General features: G+C 36.6%; 1 protein-coding gene across 8 annotated transcripts; it reads right to left on the bottom strand.

Moving 5' to 3' along the window:
- Positions 1–1,061: 1,061 nt before the first annotated feature.
- LOC104141673 (translocating chain-associated membrane protein 1-like 1) lies at positions 1,062–25,444 on the bottom strand. Of its 8 annotated transcripts, none has more exons than XR_011135343.1 (14): positions 25,188–25,444; positions 19,432–19,492; positions 16,537–16,655; positions 15,178–15,294; positions 15,013–15,071; positions 14,181–14,265; positions 13,776–13,846; positions 13,590–13,694; positions 11,246–11,389; positions 10,212–10,372; positions 7,013–7,188; positions 5,069–5,145; positions 3,481–3,656; positions 1,062–1,237 (listed from the first exon to the last, which is right to left on the bottom strand). XR_011135343.1 is itself a non-coding variant. In XM_068912654.1 (11 exons), the coding sequence occupies exons 1-11, from the start codon at positions 25,305–25,307 to the stop codon at positions 7,115–7,117; spliced, it is 1,116 nt and encodes a 371-aa protein (XP_068768755.1). In that variant the 5' UTR covers positions 25,308–25,444; the 3' UTR covers positions 5,152–7,114. The 8 variants fall into 8 exon arrangements, 1 of the variants encoding a protein (XP_068768755.1); XR_011135342.1 differs by lacking the exon at positions 1,062–1,237 and adding an exon at positions 5,699–5,836; XR_011135347.1 differs by lacking the exon at positions 1,062–1,237 and having other exon boundaries at positions 5,699–7,188; positions 11,236–11,389.

The following is a 25,444-nucleotide window of genomic DNA, read 5'->3' as shown; positions in this document are numbered from 1 at the left end:
AGTGTTTAATACAACACACACAATTTGGGATAAAATTTAAAAGAACACAATAGTACCAGAGGTATTCTTTACCTCTCTCTCTATATATAAAAGACTGTTTTCAAACTACCTCATAATACCAGTTCACTAGCCATCTGTAAACTAAGGAAATTATAGATAGATATAAACAAAAGGCCTTAGATACTAAATACAATCCACCTATGCCTCAATTTGCTTGAGTAAATCCTGTACTCATAAATGTTTTCTGAACCAGAATTGAAGATTTTGTAGACTAAAATTGGATAAGTAGGGAACATGGTATACCTACGTTTTAGGTACTCACAAAGCAGCCACATAAAAATGCTCTCTTCCTTTTGAAAATGTAGAAAGTGTGAAATAATGAAAAGAGGGAACGGAGCCTTACTGCACTAATGCACTGCACTTAAGTCCTGCCAAGCTACTCATACAGAGCTCATTACAGAAACAGAGACGCAATTAGTATTCAAGAAGAACAGGCAAGTAAACCCATTTAGTACACCTTCCAGTAACTTCCCCCCACTCCTCCCCAAAACGGCAAACTAGTGTTAGGTGCCTATGAGTAAGTTATAAGATATTCTGAGGTTGTAATTGCCTCTGAAACAAGCATTACAATACAAAGTAAAAGAAATCCAAGTACACCAAGTTCTGGAAAAACAAGCAATTGCAGCTCCACCTTGGAGTTCACCTTGTAGTTACACTACACAATAACCTATCAATTACAAATGCATGCTTGTCCTTGTGAATGCAAATCTAACCAGCTGGTAAGGACAGATTTCCTATCTCGGTATCATAACAGAAAAGAGTTAGGGTGACATAAAAGGAGGTGTGCAAGAGAGGGGTAGGTTAAAGACTGACAGCAACAAAAACAAGGTAAACTGAACTGCAATATATGTTCTTTTGGCAAACAGCAGGTTACCCATGTTTCTTCCCTTTGGATCATAAACTCTTTGGATATTTAGTATCTACCACACTTTTGGCTCAAGGCTAATTGAGAACTTCACGTGTGAAAGCAGTACAAATATCGCATCCGCTTTTTTTTTTTTTTCTTTTAACCTTTATTTATTTTTGTAGTAATTACAAACAAGGAGAATTCAAGTTAACTTCAAATGTAGTTCCCACTTTATACAATGAAGGATATGGTGATAAAATGCTTTCCCTTTTCATTGATAGGTGATGCTCTTCAAGAATTAATAAACAAAATTTTGTACTTTTCCTAAAACTGACAATAATAAATGTAGCTGTAAAACTGTATAATTAAAGCATTTTTATCTATTTGCTCCACCTGCTGGTGCATTTTCCTTTTAAAGTAGCCTATCTGGCCAGACTTGTAAATACATTTAGACAAATGTAACAACAATGATATGCACTGAGAGACAAGCTTGAATTTAAGCTTGATTTATGTAACATGCTAATTCAACCCAATTTGATCTCAACACTTTCACAGTCAATAAAAGGCCAATGGAAGCACTGACTTTAAGGAAACAGGACGCATAGTTCATCTTTTGGACTTTGCCATTCATCTTTACTATGACCATAATGCAGTCAGTCACCATTTTCTATCTGCTATTATTCTTCCCCCAAAACAATGTTTTCCCTTTCACAAGGGCATCTCTCTCCATAACGGATTTGTCTCCCGATTTCTGCAAGATCATTTTCTATTTAGGCAATTAGTGCAAGAGAAAACTCCTGTTTCTTCAGCCTGTTTCTTTACTCAAGAGATTAAAAAAAAAACACTAAGCACGATCAACAGCAATCTTCATACGAAGTTTTACCTGAGCTCAGCTTTCTTCCTGTTCCATCTATTGACAGGATTGTTTTTTAAAACACTGACATGTTTTGCAAGGATATAGCAAGAACATTCCCATAGAAAACACCTCTCCTATGCAACAACGTTTTCCAGTATTACTCCAGGACAAAAGTAGCTTTCCATTCCTTCCTTCTTCCCCAAATAATTAGCAATAGTCAATGCAAAAGAAACAAAATAACCCTCATGCCCCAAATCAAAAATCTCAGACAAAACTTTATGAATTCAAAAGATCAAATACCAAAGAATTTTCATTTCAGAGTCCTCTGAACTAAGCAGGTTAAGCAGAACTACAGTTTGTCACATCATCGCCGGGCTTTCTGGGGCTGAATCGGCACTGGTTGATGACTAAAATTTTAACCTGCTTTGCCTTCTGTATTATTTTGATAAATTTTCTGTATGCTTATAGCTTGTAGCAGATTGACTGCAAATTGCTTGATTGGACTTGGGGAGAATATCTAGCAATTCAAAGACCTTGACATTAACACAGGTATCATAGGGATTAAATAGAAAAGTCTTCCTGATATTGAATAAGCAGCAAAGAAAACCAACATTGATAGGAAATGCATAAAAACATTAAAGAACTGGAATATATATATATATATATATATATACACACACACACACATACTTTCAATAAAACCAAAGTACCTACATATCTTCTTCCCTGACTGCCATTCTTGTGGCTAATCTACTGAACTGACCAGTCTACCAAAAGTAATTGATTTAGTATAGTCATAAAACAGATGATTTAATGTCAAAGGAAATTAAACAAAATTACAGACTGAAGTGAGATGCATCAGAAATACCTAGTTGGAGAACACTGCCAACCAGAAAAAAAAGGAGGGGGTTTTCCACACTGATATCAAGTGAATAAATTACATACATTAAAACACATAGGCCTTGTGCTATGGATTACACACCAAACAAACAATAAAATCTACCTAAAATGTTCTGTAGTGCTTCTGCAAAAGTAGCTATTTGTAACAATCTTTCACTTAAGCATAATTTTAGCCTACACAGTGACTGATGAAATGATATTTATGTAAATTCATTTTTCCTAATGCATTAAAAACAAAAAAGCCTTTCAACACTCTAATTGTTCAACTGGAAAAGGACAGATAAATCAATTAACTGAAATGAAAATACAGTTTAGCAACAATTAAAAACAAATCAGTATATTTGTTGTAATCACATAGTCGCACACTTATCAATGTAATATTGAGTACATTGCTGCTTTAAGCGTAGAGCAACTCTACAGAACTTTAGGTGATAACCGTAAAAAAGTTACAACCATTATTAGTTCTTAAACACTACTCTTGCTCATGATGATTAAAACCATAAAGTGAACTTCAGCTACAAACTATGCATCTAAATATTTGTAGTTTACAATATCAATGTTCTACATGTTTCTCTAACTACTAGCACTTTTTGTGACGAATCACCTTTCAGACGGTGCAAGAAAGGCATTGTGCACGTTCTTTCAAATTAAGTGGGTGAAGCAACCCATTCTTTTAATATTAAGAAACAAGTATAGATGAAACATTGCCTTCCCTACCCCAGTCCACTTATCTACAATATAATGAAACTAATTAATTATTTACAGAGAGTTAAGCAGCATTCCACAATACTGATCACTTAGAAGTTCTCATGTGTACCTGAGAGCTGGAGTTAATTGAGTTCTGAACACATCCTACACTTTAGAGCCTGCTTTGCCTCGTTACGGTTGTTTACTGGACTTAAACAGAAGCAGGTAAGAGCAACAGCACTGTCCACATCTTTATGCCACTGTAAAACTTCCACTCAATTCCATGTCAAGCGGTCAACTCAGAACCTAAGAAACAGAGATGAAGACGTATCAGCTAAAGAATTTTTTTGGTTACATTTCCATCAGAAACAAAGACAATTTGTTCATTTGTACCATTCCATTCAAAAACTGAGATATAAAATTGTAAAATAACTGTTTCTGCACTGCCTAAAAAAATGCCATTTTATCTTTTAAAAAAATATTCACAAGATAAAACAACTTTGACATACTCACCCAAGAAGAAAGGAGGGTTAAAAATAAGAGGATCTAATTGTTTCCCCAAAAAGCTGATGCATGGTAATATTTTAATTTACGATGCGCATTTGACTACTCGCAAAGGACTTCTGCCATATGAAGTTTACTATTAGATTGTGACAAAATACAACATAAAGTTGCTCTAAAAACCTTACAATTTATATAAATTAAAGTCTTAAAAAGAGCTTAATAGGTTCATTCATTGCAGTATTACAGGACGAGGGCACATGCCTCAGCATCCGTGCTGATGGAGATTTTATGCAACTTCAGTTAAGTCTACGTGGTTGAAACCGGAATGAGTCAGCATCTAATTTGATTGTTACTGTATTCGACATTCAAACTACCGTCTCAAAATGACAAATGCAATCAGCTTAGGTCTCTGAAAAAACTGGCAAAGCCACCTTTAAAAAAAAAAAGCAACTAAAAAAAGCCCAACACTCCCTCCCCCGCAACCACTAACAGGTTGCATATTCCTTAGCCTAGACTTTAAGCATAGGCTTTCCCGACTTGTCTCATGGCACTTTGGATGTGTGTTCCTAACACTTTTGAAAATCGCCTTTGACATTAATGGGACTTAGCAACAACGTGGCAGTATGCACTACTCTTGCTACCCCCAACTTAGGTTTGTCTTTTAGCCAGAACCCGTTCAGCTAAACACTTTCATATGCAACTGTGCATTCTGTTTTGACTTCCTAATGAGATGCTTGGATTGACTGGGGATCTTGCTATTACATAAGGAGTTTGGAATAGGTTTTACTATTTTGTTAGAGAAGAGTCATTTCAAAGACGTCAGATGTTTTGGCAATGATCCCAAAGGTTGTAATTAAAAAGAAGTTGGCAAGCACTTGGGAATTGCTGACTTACGTCTCAGATCTTCCTTATAAATTATTGTACTTAATACCTGGAAAGAATACCTGAATGTGGCACAGAGGTTTTTCTAAGCATGGAATACATCAGAAGTTTAAATTCAGTAGTGTGAAAGGAGTTAAAAATAGGCAATCACAGAGATGAGTATGGAACTGTCTTACTCTTGTAAATTTGAGAAAATAAACAAATCGATTAAAATACACATAAGTACTCCTGTGAGTTCCTCCCCGCCCATGCAGATTCTACTTTCCTGACAACTCATTGCTACTCAGTCAGAAAGGAAAAATGTGAGATTTAAAAGAAATCCAACCATCTACCTCTGGCTTATGAGCCACTCGTTCCACCAATCTGCTAATCTTCATTATTTGTAAATTCAGTGGAATCATCTGCATATCTGTAAAATAATTACACTGTGATATTGCCAGAAACACTGTTTGAAATGCAAGTAGCCTTTTTGTAGCAAGCAGTTTTTTTGAAACATCTTCATAAGGCACAAGCCTAGAATGAATTTCATGCATTTGGTATTACTGTAAGCACCCAAATATTTAATGTAATTATAGATAGTGATTTTTATTTTCAAAAGAAATGAGTTTCATCATGCTTGAAGGAGGAGGTTCCTATCTCAAAAGTATGTGTACATGCAATATAGCAGCAGCCATACACACACTGGTATATTTGATACTAATATTTGAAAATAACTTTGTATTTCTAAAATAGCAATTTAAATAAAAACGATAATCTTAAAGAAAGAAAAAAAAAATCATGCACCAACTTTCCGTGATGGCCATCATGAGCGTCATGCAGTAAGAACGTTCAGAGGTAGTGTTATCAATTTATTCAAATAGTAACATTAGGAACATATTTTCTGATAATACTAAAAGCAAAAAAAAAAAATCTTTAAAGTTCAAAATTGTCTAGTTTTAGGTGCTTAGAAATTGATATGGCACCTAAGCCACTGTGTCTGGATTCACTTTTAAAAACCGGGCAACTTGGGTGTACTTGCTCTCCCATTTTGAAAAAACTGAGCTCAAGCATTTTGGAGTAAAGGATAGGGAAAACATTCTGATTGGAATACTGCTGCATCACTGTAGGGGGAAAAAAACAAAAGAAAACAAAGAAATTAATCATTCTTCATTCTTTAGTCACAGTGTCTTTAACTTATTGTCAATTTCCCTTCTTAGTAAGATTTTCCTGTACCCCTGGTTTTGGCTACATCTGCCCAAACCCTACAGGTAGCGTAGGCTTACAGTTGCGGGTATACATCAAGGCAAGCATTGTCTTGTGAGCAGCATGCCGAGACATACTTAAAGGCTAAGAAATTGTCACCCAAACTGCTCAAAAGATGATACTTTTACCAGGTGAGGCACTCATTTTTTTTTACAGCTTTATTAAAAATATTAACAAATGTATCCTAGTACCACGGTAAACATTTTCAGTAGAAATGTAAAGGCTTACGTGAATTAATGCAGCATTCCTACAATCTATTTGCACAGGGAAAAAGTTACAGCAAATAAGAAAGTGAGTTCATGAAACAAACAACGTTGAGATACCAGCCTCAGATCTAGAGTTACTTACAAAAATACCATTCATCTTTTTATAGTCAAACAAGCACTTTTAATATAAGCGTATTAATAATTAAAATCATATCCAAATATAGTGTTCATGTAAGGAGAAAAATAATGCCTTCACAGAGCTAAAACCTCGAGTCACAGACCAAAATAACTGATCATCTACAGGTTAAAAAAAGAAAGTAGAAAAAAAAAAAAGAGCTTTGAAATGGTGTTTGGTGAAACATTCATTACAACATTATTTGAGCACCTTTCTAAAACAGTAGTAGACTCAGGACTTTAAGAAGTACCAGTTATAAGTCGAAAGAAAAAAAAAAAAACAAACAGAGAAAAAAGTTCTGGAACATGTGACTGCAAGCATGCTATATTGGCCCTTTGGAAGTATAAACAAGTCCCCTCCTCTCCTCCTCCACTCCCCCCCCCAAAACAGGGTAAAGATTAAACTACAGGTTTTGTAAAAAACAAACAAACAGATCATTTAGATAGCATCCTGAAGGGTCTCTAAGGCAAATATTATAAAAACGTGATCACTTCTGATCACATTCTGATCACAGAGCCAGTAATTCAAACTGGTTTGCCTATTTTCCTTGTCAAAGCTAAGAGAAATTTGAAGGAGGCTGTTGGGTTAAACTAGATTAAAGATGATCTGTTGTCATAAGTGTGAGTTACTAACAAAAATGTTTTAGATCTAACCTGATAGTGTCCATTTACATAATAAGATATCCAAATAATAGTTTTGCCGGGTCAATTTTTTAAGTTACAGTCTTCTGTCAAATGTTGTCTTCTAGTATTAGCTTATACTGGTTTTGATTTTCTTATTCTTGGTGATGCTCCATCTTCCAATTTTGCTGCTCCATTGACAAAGTTAGCTGTAATTTTAAACAGGGAAAATTACAATAAGCAGAAACACAACCTGACGTCACACAAAAAATCCTGAAATTAGACTAGCACCTCAAGAACACTTACATATTTGCTTCAATATAAATTAACTTGGAGTCAAGCACCTACAATTTTTAAGAACTTCATACAAAGTTGATAAGAACAGCAGTCAGACAAAAGTTGCTTCTAGTCCAGCGCCCCGTCTCCAACAGTGTCTAGTAGAAGAGGTTTCAGGAACAATATAAATGAGGCAAACAGAGTGGTCCAACCAACATAATTCCCCTCAAGCTCCAGAAAAATCAGAGGTTAGGGACTTCGAGGCCTAAATTGCACTTATACAGTTGCTTTAACAATACCTACTGACAGGCTGAACCCTCAGGAACTAAACCTCTTAATATCTTTGCAAATTTCTTTGCAAATTACTTCTGCAAGCTCTCTGGGTTTTATATCCTCGTTTGTTTTAAACATACTACTTGATAATTTCATTGAAAATCCTCTAGCCTTATGCTGTGAGAAATAGCAAACAGTCATTTGGTATTTGCCTGCTCAAATCACTTAGCATTTCAGAACGCTATCGTATCTCCTATCAGTCCTTTCTTTTTCAAGCTAGGCGGTATTTAATCTCTCCCCTTACTGTCATCTTTCTTTATACCTTTCTGGTGTTAGTCTAAGTCTTTTCAGATGGGGTCACCAAAAGGGCATCCAATTTTCAGGATGTAGAAACACACAGGGATTTAAACAATGGTACATTCTAGCCAGTTTTTTGTTTGTTTGCTTTTGACTGCAGCAAAGCATCAACTTGACGTTTGCAGAAAAAATACTGACTTTAGAAAATCTCTCCCTTCAGATGAATGCTAATTTGAAGCACAATGTTGTGTATGTATACATTAATTCCCTTTTCCCTTCTCTCATAATGTGCATTATTTAAGTAGCTTAGAAATCTAGAAACTGCATACTAAATCCGCCAGTTTTTATCTATTCCATGTTTGCAAGATCCTTCTGCCACTCCCTGCTGTCAGGGATTTGAAATAATTCTGCTTCATTTACAGATTTTTTTCACCTCACTGGTTTATTTATGAATATGTCACCAAAAGAAACCTGTTGGGTCCCACTGGTAAGTTCTCTTCAGAGTGTCAATTGACCATTCCCCATCTTTTAATCAATTACTAATCAGCCAAGTATTAATCCACATCCCCTCTTCTCCTATGACATCTTTCTTTAACTGAGATTTTAGTTTAGCTGTTCATCATTTCTTATATCAGCTTTATTAATTTCTCAGGTTTTTTTTTCCCCCTATGATACAGTGTTATTAGCCATACACCAGTAAAGAATGCGCTATCCTAGATAGTAGGCCCTTTCACACTTATCAGCCTTCTGTGCCATCAGGCCAAAGCACAAACAGAAGTTGGAGCAGGACAGACAAAACAAAGCAGTGTGCATAGAATTTTTGGCACACTTAATTTCTCCTAGCCTTCCTTTTCCCAATTAAATCGGAACTTGATTATTATGTTTTACTACCAGCTACACGAACTCTCCACACCTAACCACCTCAAATATATATTATTTTCTTACACTGTTGGGATCCAATGCAGATCATGACTAACCATTAAGTAGATACATTCACTGCAACTGAGTCTGCATTCTTAAGGGTAGGAGGACAGGGAGAGTCTATTACCTTCAGGAGGTTAGAAAGCGACTTGTAGACAATGCCTGAAACTAAACTACTGGCTTTAGTGGAATCCAAGCTCTCCTTAAAAATATTTCTCCAGGTGTGAGTACTCTTGCAATTAGAAGTAAGATTAATTGATAAACAGTGTGTGAACATCTTCCCACATACTCAATCAGAGAGCTCTAATGCCTCTGCTGCTCCTTGTTTTGCTCAGCCGGAGCAAAACAAAGTCAATAAGTTCGGATTTCACTTCCGCTATTCCAGACCATAATCATCTGGGGAACTTAAGAACTGCGTTAATTTCATACAGCAACCCAGAAAAGCAATGAAGTTATTCACTGGGAAAGGAGAGAAGGACCTACAAGACTGGAGAAGGAAACAAATGCACCTGCAGCTCTATTCAGAGCAGAAAGGCGGCTCTGGAAGGATAAGGAAAAACAGTGTCATTAACACCCTTGTGCTCATCTAGAATCTTCCAGTTGATTTCAGCTAACGCTGACTCAGAGCTAGCAATCTGTGAATGTGAAGAGCTTCAACCCTTCTCAGTAAAACCAAATACATAAAGAATAACTTGAGAGACAGAGACAGCATGTGGTAGAATTCCCAACAGACGGTGTTTTTCAAAGCTCTACCCAAATTTCATGAGACGCTATCCCAAAGCTGTCACACATATTTCTCTCCAGTGTTGCATATATTTACTAACAGGAAAATGAAATTTCTCTTAAATAGGATTTATGAAAATTATATAAAGTTATCTAATTGAGAAAACATTTGAATTTGAAAATTATATAATGTCATTTAATAAAAAGTCTTTCTCCGTTAGTTGTCCTTTGCCAGGTACTGCAATGTTCCTTTTCAGTTGCTGAAATTTTCTTTACAAGGTGTGTCTGCGTGCATATAGAACAAACAAATGAACTAAATTTTAATGGTCTGAATATAATACAAACAATTTATGAGATACAGTAGAAATAAAGTTAAACAACTTTTGGCAGCGTTGTGAAAGACTGGTTTTAAAAAGAAAAACAACCTGGAATCATTAAGCCCAGCTTCATGAAACTTTCCTTGCATTTAGATTAATGCAGAGTTAAATGAATAACACTAGTCCTGAAGATCTTCCAGGATTCTTCAGTGCTAACTTTAAAGACAGTGTGCTGTCCTGCTAGCAATATGGAATTAGAGAAAAATATTTTCCAATGTTTGAAGAAACTGTAATTTTATCTATACTCTCTATATGTCAACAGATGGACGCTTTTGCTCTTTTACAAAAAGGAAAGATATACGATGATGCATCTTGTATAAAAAACATTTAGCCTAGAAACAGCTTAAAAACATTAGGCTGCTGACCTCTGTCTGGTTCCTTTTTTGTTGGTTTGCTCTTTATGTTAGTTATTTTTTTCTTAGGAATCTGGTTCTGAATATGCTCTCTCCATTTCTTCAGTTGGAAATTTATAAATTTCCACATCATCCAGGCCTGTGTTAGACAAACAGCAGTCAGGCAGCTAACCCTAATAAAAGATTTGAGAATTAAGAGACAGTTAGATAAAAGTTTCAGCTGTCCATGAACATACTGCAAATCAGTATTTGCTTTTTTTTTTTCCCCAAATGTCTACCAATCAAACAACTAAAATCTTCATATCACCGGGAAACAGATGTATCAGAAAACTTTACTCAAGGTGGGGTGTATACCCACATGAGAAACAAATGGGAATTGCATGCAAATATATTTATAGAAGCAATCATGTTTATCATCAAGTTATGATCTTAGCTTTCAGTGGCTGATAGAAGAGGTCTCTGTTATGCAATTGCCTGCCAACTGAACTACAAATGAGAAATCATACAGATTCAAAAACCCTCCTACCTACTTGATTCCAGACATTTTTAACAACAGTGATATTAAAGTGATAAGCTTAGGCTGAAAAAGGAATCAGATATCAAAATGAACAAGCAAGAACAAAAGATATTTGAAAACATTTTAGGAAGGCCCCAAACAGCAATTATTTTTAAAAAATGATATTATTAATATCTCCAAATGATATTATGCCCATAGTGGACACAGGAAAAGTAAAACAAACAAACAAGCAAGCTTTCACGAGATGATTATCCCAGGTTTTTGGACAATAATCAACAATTCACTGAAAAGAAATTCTCTTTTTGTCTTATGCTTCCCATATAATCTGTTTTACTACTTTTGTGAAAAGATGACAGAAAAGAGAACAAAATTTCCCTTCCCATTAAAAACCCAGAGGAAAACGTCACCTCTAAGACATGAAGAGAGGTAGCCTCTTCAAAGCACATCATCATCTTGCACTGTTATATTAAAAGATACTTTGAAATGCCACACTATACAAAAGCATGAATGCCTACTAGCCTTGTTATACCTCACAGTGAGTACATTGAAGTTTCCATCTGCTATGGAAAAACCCGGATTCTCTGCTCTTGCCAGACCAAATCCAAATGTGAGGACAGATAAAGTTAGGGTCAAAAGACGTGCCATTACGAAAAGTAAAGCCCAAATGGTAAATCTGGAAACAAAATAATGAAATTAATGTGCTTTCTCCTTTTAGTCCATTTCTTTTCAATATAGTACACAGAGCTTTTCATTAAGCTTCTCTCAGCAATGAACAGGGGAAGGAAGGAGCCAACATTTGCAGAAAAACTCCTGGTCTTCTCCAAACCATTCAGTCCTGCCTCAAAGTGTTCAATATAGAAAATGAGTTTTCACTGAGTGAACAAAAGTAAAAAACTACATGCTATTTTGACGAGAAAGCACAATGAAGCACAAAGGTACATCTCAAGTTGACGTTCATGCTGTGAATCATTTGTAAGTAGCAGTGAGGTTACAGAGCCAGAAAGATGAGCATAAGGGTATAATATGCATATATTAAATAGTTGGCAGATCAAGGCAATATATGCATTTTTAACAAGCAGAAGTTTATAGATTAAGAGGAGAAAGAACAATAGTCAGTTAGCTAGTAAGAACAAGTAACAAATCACAACCTTTTCACATTATAGTTAACAGAGCAAGATGCCACTCTAAAAACTTCCAGCATCTGGAAGTTTTTGCTCTCGGATGTGGCAAAGAACCCTTAAGTTCAGAGTGCTAGTCAACAGCAATTAATTCTAAAAATTAACATGGTCATATTGGTAATTGCCACTACATTACATAAAGACTTCTATAGACAAGAGACTTGATATCACGTGACTGATGAACGGATTCAAAGAGGCTATACCAACGTGAAAAAAGAGTACCTTTTCAAAATCTCCGTTGAAAAAAAATCAGCTTGTCCAACCGATTTTAAACTTGAAGAAAACTTGCACTTCAAACTTGTCATGGTATAGTAAGCAAGACTACTTAAAAAAAAAAGCAGCCCTCTTCCATCCCCTCCAAAACAAGATTTTGAGGAAAGCTACAGAGTCTGAATGTAGAACCCATAAGTAGAAACAACATATGCTGGGCAAGGAAAATACCTGGCTTTTGACATTGTATTGTTTCTACAGTTAAAATTACAAGTGCTATATGTTGTAATAGAAATAAAATGCCCCAAATGCTTCTGCATATCATCTTTCAGGAAATCCAATTTCCACTTCCAGTTATTTAAATTGAGGCAATACTGCACACGGGATAACTGCTTTCCAGCCAAAGACGCACACAGTCGCTTACTTGACCATTATATGCTTCATAAGACAGAAAAAGATGTTCTTCTAATCAGTATTTTAGCCTTGATGCATTTGGATGGCATATGGAAAAGCAGATAAGCTCACAGCTCCAAAAAAAACACAGTTAAATATGACACATGAAACATAAGCTTTCTCCCATTTTCCCTATTTGCATCAGTAAATATTGATTTTCTGCAAAGAACGTTCTACTGTACCTACTTTAATTATTAGCTTTAAGGAGTGACATGAACGGATCTCGTGAGAAGATCAGAAAGAGCAGCACCATTAGATTGCCTCAAAGGAGGCTGCCTATATATAAAAGATGACATGAAAGAAAGCAAGATGCACATGAAAATCTCTTCCAGGTAGGCAGTTGCACAGCAAAGGAAGACCAAATAAGAGCCAAGAACACCCAAAGGGGACAATGTTGTTTTATTCATATCAGAACTTCCAAAAGTCTTTGCATTCAGAGGGTGAAATGTACGCAGTCATTCTTAGCATGCACGCCTCACAGTTAAGTATCTCAGTGCATCTCCTTCGTTTCCAAAGGATGCATTACTTTCATACTCCTCCTTTCCAGGATAGCTGAGAATCTTATTCAAGAGAAACATAACTGAAGAGATTTTATCACCTATGAACATTTTAGACATTACCTCCTCTGTTGTACAGTTATTTCCTTTTTACTCTTACTTAAAAAAAAGGAGAGACCTGCAAAAACTTATGGGGAATGCTCCTTTGATTCTTAGGTTAACTTGTTTAAAAACGAGCGTCTCTATATGCAAACATTTATGCAAAGAGGCAACTTATAGAAACCAAAGTAGCCAACGCAAATTCAAATGGGACTTTAACAAAAGCCTAAGCAAAATCTTATTAAGATAACTATGAAGTTGCGTAGTTGCTTCTTCCTCTATATAGTGACAACGACTTGCTTGAATTAAAAGCAAGCAGTATCAGGCACAGAGCAGGTGAGGTTTGCTACCTGAGCACTTCTACATTCACGCAAACACATTTATATGCAAACAGTATCCAAAGTTCTGAATATTAATTAATACATGCAAGATTTACCCTTTTTGCTTGTTTTCATCACTGAAGTAGAAAATACGTGAGGCATGAAAAATGAGTTCCACTAAATAGTGAGGTACCATCAGAATTAGCCCCAAATGCTGCAAACTATAAAACAGAAAAAATAGAATTAATAAAATTGTGAAGTTCATAAACTCATCTGTTCAAAATGAACGTGCAAACACTTACTTTAATATATAGGCACCAGAGATATGAGCAATGTAAAGGCAAATATAACACAGCTGCCTTGGAACATCTTCCTAAAATTAGAGAAATTATAATACACTGTTACAGTCTAGCTATGTCATCCAAAGGAAAAGCATGTAACTCATTACTCTTGATTATTTTTCTCACTACTGTACACATCTCTCGGAAGCACATCTGATTCGACGCCTACAGATAATGCAATTTTCCAATCCAGACTAAATAAGCTAGCAAATACAAGCCATTAACATGTATCAACCAAATATGGATAACTGTATATATAAATATGTAAATAAAGATTTAGTTACTATAAATAAACAAAAATATGAATACAAGTAACCGGAAAGAAATATATATGCCATTAACTGTACTGAGGACTTCACTCCGTACCTTTCGGATCTTTTGGAAGTATAGCTCTGGTAGTGCATGAAGCCAATAGGCTATCTGGCAAATATAGAAGAATTTTACCTGAAAACTAAATAATAATTCAGATGAAGAAAACAAAAAACGATGAGTTTTCAGGCTTTCAATAGTAGATACAAGATTTTAATTTATTATCTTAAAATAATTCATTCTGGCTAATTATATGATTCCTAAATCATAGGTGCTGCACACGTGAAACAACTCAGTGGTGACAGTCTGTTGAATTAGCGTCTATACGCTTCTTGATAGCATGTTCTGAATCACCTGTTGAAATAGTATTAAAAACAAACAAAAAGAAAAACAGGCAGTTCCTTGAGCAGTGGAACTCATTTCTTAAAAATGCATATCCTCCCCCTTCCATGTACCATACTCACTGGAAAAAAAGAAGAAAAAGGGGTGGGGGGGGGATGACAAACAACACAATTTCGTAAGGCATCCTAATAACAATCAAGCTATATATCCCCTCTAATTTGAGCATTCACCCTCCCACACACATATGTTTCTTTAGCGTGAAACATCTCATCTGTCCTATTATATACCCCATCTTGCAAACGCTTTCACTCTAAGTCAGCTGCCACGGCACAACTAAAGACACATGCAAATGTCTGCTGGATTGATGTTTAAAGCATCGCAAAATTGCCTTTGGATAGAATAGCTGACAGTTTTTAAACAGAAGAAACTACTTTCACCTAGCTGTCATTCTCACAATGTACCAATGTCAATACCTTTTTAGTAGTCCCCAAAATCCCAGGCAGTTTAAAATTGAATCATTAGAAGTATCAGGTTTTAAAACACTTACAGCATACGAGAATGGGGATAATCTTTCCACAGTGAGGTTGGGTTCATCATGAATTCTTCCTAAAGAGGAAAAAAAGAAAAAAGGCATTGATTTAAGGACCTTCTTAATATTTGAATCTATTTTATAAATAAATAAATAAAAAGGCAATTAGGGTGACTTACTTACTGCAGTCAAAATACTTGCTCCCCATGTAAATGAAAACAAGTAGAAAAACGCTAGCTGTCCCGATTCATTGAATTTGCTGTGCTTTGTTTTTGACAAATGCAGACGTCTATTAATTTTCTAGAAATGAAAAGCAGATCAACAATTAAATTTCTAATAGAAGAATGCTATTTGGTAGTTAGTGTTCGCTCTTGTTTTCTTTACATCTCTAATCTCCCGTTCCTCAATCAAAATACATAGCTCCTACCATTTCAGAGCTCGATCTGCAGAAGCATATATGACAATTGATTTCAATAAAACTCGCTGCCAAAGTAGATGTGGAAAATATTCAGACAATAAAGGCAGACATTTGTATTTTTCCCCCAGAATCACAGTTGTATTGCTAAATTCTTCAAATCTCTTTGCACATTTAAATACATTTGAGTTTCTGTGACTCACATGACCTATTTGTGAAGTCACTGCAAGGCCATTCAATAATGATTCGTCTGCACGATGACTTCGGCAAATTCATTTTACTTTGCAACTGAGTTGGTATAAAACAGCATATGATGAAGTTATTGAGGCTCAGCTGACAAATAAGAACCTATCACAATGCAGTTATTTTCATTTTTTGATCTTCTGAAAATTATTAGGAATCTAAAGCAGCAAGCCTCATTCACAGGCATTCTGAGCAGGACATGAACGTTTAATATCCATTGTTGCACAATAACGGAACTCATGATAATAAGAAAGATTCAGTCCAAGCTCGAAGGTCTATGAGCAAAAGTCCTCATGTAAATAGCCAAAAGACACAAAAAAAGAAATATTGATAAAATTCACCATCTAAGATCTGATGCTAGGTTTTTTTTTTTTAAATCAGTATTAGAAAAGAACGACAGCATTTATTTTGTATTTTTCAAACTACAAGCGTTTACACATGTGTTTAAACACACAAGAGCATAAAAGAGTAAGAACATTTCCAAATGAACAACACTTGAGGAAAACGTTATTTTTTTGGTTTTGTTTTTTAAACAAAATATAAAATAACATTAAAAAAATTGAAGGCATAAAAGATCTTTTGTTAGTTGATTACCACATTAGGTATTTTAGGGATATGAAGTAACACACCTACCTATAGGAAAAAAAAAAAAATACTACTGAAAACCGTTAGAGAAAACTTGAGGAACTATCACTATGCAAGTGTCAAAGTCTATTTGCAATTTTGTCTAAGAACAAAAGGATCAATCATAATAGCGCTTCTAAACGCTAAGCTATTTCTTCTATCACGGCTTATATACTTATCGCAAAGAAAAACTGCTAAGCAACTGATAGCTAGTAGTAGTATGTTTATCAAAATAAATTATATCCCAGTAGTAAACTTACATCTAATATGTATTCCTGGATCACAGCATGCAGAATAATAGCTATGAGCATGTAGAAGAAGATAGTGGCAATGTCTTTTGGACCATAGCCATAAAAATGAATGTGTTCGCTCTTGTCATCTGAAAAAGAAAAAGGCTTTTAACATACATTTTACTTTCTTATGAAGAGGTATTCTCTGCAATTGAGAAAGGGCACTAGTGATCTGTGTTTTTTGGAAGCTCTGTTGAATTGCAACAGGATTCTAAACTATCCAGTTGTGACAAATTGGATTTTGTACCTGATTAAATAAGCTGGAATCCTCTCTTTCTTCAGTACAATGCTACACTTACAAACCTGGAGAGAACGGTTGAGAGCTCTACATACTGACCTGCAGCCTCTATCTCTTTCTTTCAACTAGGCCATAGAAAACAAAAACAAAACCAAGACTCTACACTTTGGTAGAGACCAAATGAAATTCCATCTCAAGCAGCATGACTACATGTAGAAAGAAAGAAATTATACAGTGAGGATAGCATCCCCAAAGAGTTCAACCACATGGGTCAATAACAAATAAGTAACTTCCCTCTTTATAAGAGATGTTGCGCAGTTACAAATAATTTTACATTTAGAGAAGTAGTAACATGTTCTCATAAATTAAAAGCAAAATTGTAGAAAAAAAATAAAGAAACGTTCCCACTGCCACAGCAACACTTCAAAAGTTTGCATTTACTACGTTGAACCAGAGGAGAGCACGCAAATGAAATTCAATTAAAAAAGCAAGTATAAGGAGAAGTAACGCTCAGGAAGCCTTGTTTCATAGGGGTGTGTCAGCTTTGATCCACAAACACCCAACCTCACTTTCCTTTATGCATCTATGAGACTGCAATGGAAAAGAAATAACTTGTATGGTGACTATTCAAAAGCACGCTCATCCTGATTTGCAGGCTAGCACGTCTAAAATTTGCGTTCTTTTGCTTTCTAAGTGACAGCATTAATTTGGATGTTTCTTCTCTATACAGCCATCACTTTTCATAAATGTCAAAGAATTCTGTTGTCTTTAGGACGTTTACCCTTTATCAAGCTTGGTTGATGCTGCCCAAAATAGATCAACAGAAACATAGTCATCATAAAACATGTTTTCTAAAGTAAACTATGGTAGAAAGTGTCAAGCAAGCAATTACTGCTTCCTATAACGTGAATGGTACACTAAGGTCCTCACGCACTGGACTTTTTTTTTTTTTTTTTTTTTAGAATTATACGTAAGATGTCCTGTTCTGATGTTTGAAAGTAACCTGTGACATAACCAATGTACAAGTAATTGCATATCAAATGCTATTTCTGACTGGTACCTAGCACTGTTTTTTCAAAAAGGACATCCACTAGTTACATTTTCATTATTTTTTGAGGGCCTGAGTTGAGACCTTAAAATTTCTTGTGTGGAACTCATCCGCACCTATAAAACTAAAGGAAGCTATGCCTTGGTGATAGCTATCATATATAAATGCCAAACGTTATGAAGGCTCACATCACAGCATCTTGGTAACTGCTCTGAGAAACGAATTTTACTTTTGTCTCTGCTGTATGAGATTCCTACCTGATGTTGCTCAAATATTAGCTAAACATAAGTCCACTGACTGCGTATGCCTCAAGTTTTCAATATGAGGCATCTCAGGAAAAGTCTGCAGAAACAATGTGTACTCACAACTGTAAGAGAAGTTGATCAATGCATTATTTTGAATGTATTAAACGCAGTGAAAGCGCTACACTGTCTGGAACAGTCACAGCACAGAGGTCTGTTTGGTTTGGAAGCCAAAATTTGTAGAATCCTGATGACTTTTGTTCTAACATACGTGTACCTTAGTTCCTTATCTGTAATGGGTGGCTCATGGCACCTGTTTTTTCAAAACACTGAGAAGATTAATTTCTGGAAATACATAGAAAATTGCTGTGAAGAAATACATTTATGAGCTTTTTCTCAACACAAGGTTCAGATAGTTTGCTTTAAATTATGATGAAAGCCACGTGTAAGACAAAAGAAACTGAATGAAGCAATCCTCTAGGGGAAAGACACTACTATAAACATAGTTATACAAGTATATAGATGCTAAAATGAATTTCACAGAATCACAGAACGGTTGAGGTTGGAAGGGACCTCTGGAGATCATCCAGTCCAACCCTCCTGCTCAAACAGGGTCCTCTAGACCATATTTGTCAGGTATTAATTTTTAAAGAATTTAAAACGTCAATTAAGTTTCAATTTCTCTAATTTTAGTGATGCCCATGTAAGATTTTCTAGAAATAGTGTATTGTTATTAATACTATCATGAAAAATTAAGTTATCAAATAGAGAAATCCCACTAGCCTCTTACCAGTCACGTGTTTGGTACAGCAGCTACAAAAGACTGACGAAAAGGAAATATTTAGGGGGGTAAAAAAAAAATCCATACTAGTCTCCCTTATTTTTTGTATCTAAAAATATGCTTTTAATCAGCTATACTAGTTCTTCAAGAACAATAATGTGATAATGTTGAAACGTTAAAAAAAAAAAATTATTATCAAGAGCATAAAAAAAAATCAAGAATAAGCAACAGATATTTAGAATTTAACAATAATTTTCTGCTATTCAATAACTTCCCATTGTATGTATCAAAAGCTAGAAAGAACATGTTTCTCATATATCAGTACGATTTTGTAGCAGTGTTAACTATGGGAAAAGTAGCTGAGTATTAGTCACGAGCAACAGAGAGAGCACTAGAACGTTTTAGTAAATACAGTATTAGTAAATCCAAAAGCAGACAGACAAACATGAGAGTACTACTGTGTTATAAAAGTCAAGTATTTAGAAAAAATATATACTCTCTTAATAGTTGGGTTCTTGCATCACACAGAAACAAAATACATTTGATTTAATCTTACCAGTGGCATAGGTGACATTGTACTGCACAGTAATAAAGATGATGACGTACTTCGCTGTGACCTGAAATTTAAAAAGAGACAAGAAAAAGGTATCAGATATTTCAAACAAGCTAGACTATAAACACCCAAAAGTAGAAGATTATGGCATCAACAAACGTTCTCCCATACATGATTTAAATCAAAGGGGTCCCGAAAGTGCTATTCATCTCCCACAACCGCAGAGGCTCGTCATGCTGCAAATCCTTTAACGTTTGTTGCGTAGAGTCAGAACTTGAATTACATCCCTTTAGCTAAGGCTCCAATTACTCACCGTTGTACTAAATAACGTTTTTAAGTGTTTAGAAGTGCAAACGTCTTTCAGTTATTTCAAAAGCTAAAAGATCCTTTAAATTAATGCAGACAGAAAGTTTCAGCTAACCTTGCAAGATACTCAAGAGTGACATATTGGCTAAGAGCGAGCATAAATAAGTTGGGTATTCAAAGAATAACAGAACTAAAAAATCCATCCATGAATTTCCTTGTATGATAAATCAAGCCAGAGAAAGCAAACATTTTCTAAGAACTACGGTACAATCTAAGTAGGCAATGGCATACTTTCATGCTACTTTTTCTCCAGTGGCAAAGCTAGTTAAAAAGTTTTCAGTCATCTGTATCTCCCGACAACTTCTTCCCGCTCCCATGCTGCAGTGTATTTAGCCTTTAGCTATGGCAATGGAACTGTTTATCATCTGGTTTACAGCACGGCTTATAGAACCTATGACTGAGTGATAAGAGGCAAACATAATTTTTAAGTTTAACTGAAAACATTTCACTGATCTGGTTTGCATGACTTCAGAAACAGTTGCGCTCATCTAACCGAGAGACTGATAAGCACATGGAAAGAAGTGAGTAGAGGGGAAAAACTAACCGGTTTCATTGCTGCAGAAAACGCAATATGCAACTACATCCTACACTGCCAATAGCAAATACATTTATTATGATGGCAAGCACTCCGTTATCTAGGACATAAATCAGAGATGGACAACAGGCATTAACTGAAAGTTAACATAAGAAAGGAGAATAAATTCTTGTATCTTTTACATTTTCTCTTAAACTGGATTTCATAGAGATGACTTACAAGGAAACGTAAACTAAAAAAGGAAAGCTATTTTTCCTCATGTTACACAACCTAACTGCTAAAAATATAAATAAGAACATACTGGAACATATAAAACCAGCACAAATTTACCCAGCTACAAAGTAAGCAAGTGGCACAACAAGGTAGAAGAACATCCTCTGTAACAAAAAAGGGAGGGGGAGGCAAATCATTTACGTACACGGGTTTGGGAGTGCACCTGTGAAATTAAGCAGCAGAGGAGTCATAATATTGAAGAGCACTTTTGAAAGAAATTCTCAGTAAGGAAAAAAAAAAAAAGTAGTGATTTTTCTGGCATACAAAATTGACTGTAAGACTGCACTGCAGTTCCATGAACAAGCTAAGCTTGCATAAGCCAGCACTACCATCAGGAAGAGCAATCTGGCCTTTCTCTTTACCACCAGTTGATTGTCTCTGCACCGCACGTGTCATCACAAGTAGCTGCACGGTAAATTGGACAGCAGAATTATATAAGTTAAAACTGACTCGGCAAAACAAGAGGGAGGAAAAACTATTAATTTTAACACAGATGAGTTTCCTAACCTGCTGCACTGGTCAGCTACACAAAGTCTTGTGTCTGCTTGAGGGGAAGAACAAGCAGCCAAAGCAGCAAAAACAACTTAAAACACTCATTCAGCGAAAGTGCAAAGAATTCACTGACAACTGTTTGCTTCTAGCAGACAGAGAAAATATAGTTACGTAGGTATTGATGCCATCAGCATCTTGCTAAAACAACGATGCTTGCTTTCAGTCAGTTACGACTCAGGACCCACAGCAACAGGCTCCTTTGTGGCACAGCATTCAGACAGCACCATGGTACGTCCTGCAGACCCCTTTATTAGGGGACATGCCTCTTCCCTGTCACTGCCCATGTCAAAAGAGAGCTTCCTGACAGCCTTAGCAATACCGAAGTGGTCAACAATTCTGCCCTCACTGTGCTGTTTTTGGAGCGAGAGAATGACTGCAGGCTCCGAGAGAAGCCTCGTTACAAAATGCAGAACAGCTCAAATCGCAAAGACAACAGAAGGAAAAATCTGTAAGTTAAACAAAAGTATTGGTCACAACTCCATAACCTTGAGGTCTGTACTTTAACAAAGTATACAGAATACCCTCTACATCATTACTTAATTAACAAAATTCCTTAAGTACAGGAAGAATTCTTAAAAACTTGCAAGCAAGTTAGTCTAGAAGAATGACACAGTTTGCTTTTACAATACAGGCTCACTGCACTGCACTAACTGTTAGATTTATAGACAGCCACAAAGATACCTGAAGTTATGGTCCAGCTAAAAGGCAGTGAAAGGCAATTTTTCAATTTATGGTTTGTAACCACAGGGCTGCCCTTCAAAGTCTGGAGAAAAATATTCTTTCTGGAAGAAAAGAAAAAAAAAAAAGTGTTGCTCTCTGAGTTCACGGCAGCCTCCTTTCATTCTGAAAGGGGACTGAAATCATACTCAATTATCTCCTGAAGATATATTAGGACAGTAGCTTTTGTGAGGATAAGCTACTTTTCACGCACTTTGGGAGAAGAAGGTGGCAGGTAACCTTGCTAAAGCCCATCACATTAGCTATTACTTTTTCTGGTTGTCTGTTAAGCCGATAACATACCACAAATGTTCCACTCTGCTGGAAGTACGGGAGCTCCATTAAGCGGTATCTGTGGCCACCCTACCACAGAACGCAAGCAACAACGGAAATTGTTTTAGAAGGACGTCACACGAAATTTTTCTGAGATTGCACTAGTGGCTTAAAAAGAACCGTGCACAATGAAAGTGCAGTTTCTTTCAAAGACAAAGTCCACTCTCTCATCAAGAAAAGCGCTGGGACTAGACACACAAAGGCTGCTGTATAAAGATTCTCAGGGAAGGAAGAAGAAAGAAAATAGCAGTTATGTACTAAATTTAACAGCCCCTTCTCAGTATGTTATAATCAGAGTGGATCTCATTACAAACTTCTAAAGACTTCATAATAATTAGCAAAGTTAAGGTATAAAAAAGCACAATTAAGGTGGAAAAACAACCATGCATAAGAATTTCCTTTAAAGAAATTCTTATAATTTAATTTATTACATACTAACGCTAATTTCTAACTCTAACATACCTATTGTTTTTTGGATGGCCTCATGGATATAGGCAATTGAATGCCACCTAGAAAAGAAAACCTGTATTTACTCTGATGTCACTACACAGCCCTGAGTAAATCATTAAAGAGGTAGTCAGCTGTAAAAAGTTTCATTTGTACATTCTTTAGTTCGTAAGTGTACAATCTAAGGTACCACAAGTTGGATCTGGAAACCTGCCACTGACAGCTGCAGCTGAAATCACAGCAAGCACAAAATGCTCTGAAAAACATTGATTTAAAAAAAAAAAAAATAGTAGTCATTCAGTGCCCCAAAACTCAAAACCTAAAAATAATTTCACTTTAATATAGAGAGGAAATCAAGACCAGAAGGCAATGGGGATAACAGCTGTGTAGGCATGTTCAGTAACACTTATGAAGCACTCAACATAGTGTCTTGATAAACGTCACAAAAAATACTCAAAAACATCAGTAGTTTTGTTTGGTTGTCAGAGTTTGTATTACACATAATAAATATGGTACAAAGCCTACATGGTGAACAATGAAATATAGGTTTCATTCAGTAACTACTGTGTGCTTTTCTGCGGTGAATGAGACAGAGGTCTAGCACCAAAAAAAATTTGTCAATAGAATGAAAGGCTGTACAGAATTTATTTTTTTAATATTATACTTATGGCAACAAAACCGTTTATCACCTGTTACATAGAACCATCGTTCCTCTGCATAAGAAGTGAATGCTGTCCCAATCTACAGATAATTTTTGCATCAAAAACGGACATGCAGAACGTTTAAGTTATACTATAAAAAGCACACAAGTCTAGTCAAACAAACACAATAAAAAGAAAATAATCAAAAGCTACACTGGAATCTAGTCTGCAAAATTTTAAACTTTCAGATTTATTCTGAGTAGAAATGAGATATTCTGCTAATTATGCTTGGGTTTAACTAATATTGGCTTACTCTTCTTCCTATAAAAGAGGTAAGCTTCACCACCAGAGCAAAAATACGCTGGGGGAGCTGCACAGTACCTCCAAATACCAGTAGACTTACCAGCTACTTACAGAAGCACAACTCCTGTGTTCATACAAAGTCTGAGCTAAGACAAATGGAATTTAGAGACTGAATTCCAGAAAACACACTTTTTTTTTTTTTAGAACAGCAAAGACACACAAGGCAACCTCATTAAAAAGTAACATATACAAGATACATAAGAAGTTCTACATATGCGAATGAATCCTAAAATGAATGTTTTATCCCAGGTGCAAGCATTTACTCTCCTCCTTAAAAGCTAACTAAAAAGCCTTTTTCACCTCAGCTCCCAAGGGCCTAGTTATTTTTTTTTTAAATCAGTTCTGCATTTCACATATTAACTTTCATATCATAGACATAATTTATTACACATCAACACTGGATTTGTCCAACATTTAGAAGGAAATTGTCTGACTGTTGCTGACTCCTTTCTCCACTCTATTCCTGCACAGTATCCTTAACAGTTTCAGAAGTGGGTCAAGATAAAAATAAAAAAGACATCTGCAGGGAAGTATCTTCTCTGAGAATCTAAAAGCATTTGCATTTTTAAAATAACCTGATTTTACATCTCAGCCAACTGATGTTAAAATGTTTCAGGAAAGTATTTAAGTTATCTATTAATTTACAAAGCCCTACCACACACTCGACACCAGCCTAATAGACTCACACGGCAACACACAACAGTTTTGTCCCAAAGGTAGGGAAAAGATGTCTAAAAGAGAACAGCCACAACCCAAGAAACTAATAAGCTGCTTGCATATAGAAATAAACTGTACGGTAACTTTCAAATGCAAAGGGAAAGAGAAATTCAGAAACTAGTCTGAGATTGTGAAATCTTGCGTTTTTCTTCAGGTCATCCGTCACTACCGAGCTGACTCAGCAACAGAGGGAGCAGCGGTGCAAAGGGCGCCTAAGCAGTTTTTAGCTACCATTTGGTTTAAGCCTGCTTAAAACATCAGTGGCTGCCTGAAGCCCTCTTTGCAACAGTGCTCCTACATGCTTCACCACGTGGACGTCTGAACAGGGGGAAAAAAAAAAAAAAAGTAAATAACTCTCACACACGACCAAGAGACACACGAATTTGCTCTAAGCAAAGGGGTCTCAGGAGCTTTTTTATTCAAGGGAACGGAACTGAGTAAAAGGGAATTTACGGGAGGCTGCGAGGCGTGCAACAGATGCAGAGATGAAGGAAAGCTGGACGAAAAAAAAAGAAAACCAAACAAACGAAGAGCGAGCAGCAAAGCGGGAGCGAGCAAAGCCGAAGCTCCTGTCGAGACGCGGAGGGGGGCGCGGGCAGGGTGCCAGGCAGCCAACAGGCCTCCGGGCAAAGAGGCACCGGGGCACAGCCCGGCAGGGAAGAGGGGAGAGGGCAGAGCTGCGCAGCGGCGGCGCGGAGGCGAACGGCGGGGATGTACGGGGCGGAGCTCCGCGGAGGTAAGCCGGAGCGCCGCGCTGTCGCCTCGCGTCCCTGCGCGGCTCGGCGCCCACCGGGCCCCTCACCCTGCTCCGGTACCTCGAACATTAGCCCCAGCAGGAGGCCCACCGCCAGGCAGGACACGGCGTCTGCATGGTTCTGGATGACGAACTCGTGGCTCAGCATTGCCGGGCTCCTGGCTTTCCGGCGGAGCCCCATGGCGGTGGACGGCGCCCAGGGCCCCGGCGGCCCCGCCGAGGGGAGCAGCACCTCCCCACCCCCGCCCCGCGGCAGCCACTTTCACCTCCCGCCCAGTAAACGCCGCTGCTCCCAGGGCCCGCCTCCCACCCTTGGCC

Source organism: Struthio camelus, chromosome 18 (assembly GCF_040807025.1).
Source record: "Struthio camelus isolate bStrCam1 chromosome 18, bStrCam1.hap1, whole genome shotgun sequence".
Taxonomy (NCBI): Eukaryota; Metazoa; Chordata; class Aves; order Struthioniformes; family Struthionidae; genus Struthio; species Struthio camelus.
Note: the sequence above shows the minus strand (reverse complement) of the source record. Positions and strands in the feature narration are given on the sequence as shown.

Bases quoted from the DNA above. Each gene is read 5' to 3' on its own strand.
- LOC104141673 (XM_068912654.1), bottom strand. From the start codon at position 25,307: ATGGGGCTCCGCCGGAAAGCCAGGAGCCCGGCAATGCTGAGCCACGAG. The intron at 15,295-16,536 runs GTAAGTTTACTA...TTTCATTTCTAG, and splicing joins TCCAGGAATACATATTAGAT to AAAATTAATAGACGTCTGCA. The intron at 13,695-13,775 runs GTAAGTGTTTGC...TCTGTTTTATAG, and splicing joins TCTGGTGCCTATATATTAAA to TTTGCAGCATTTGGGGCTAA.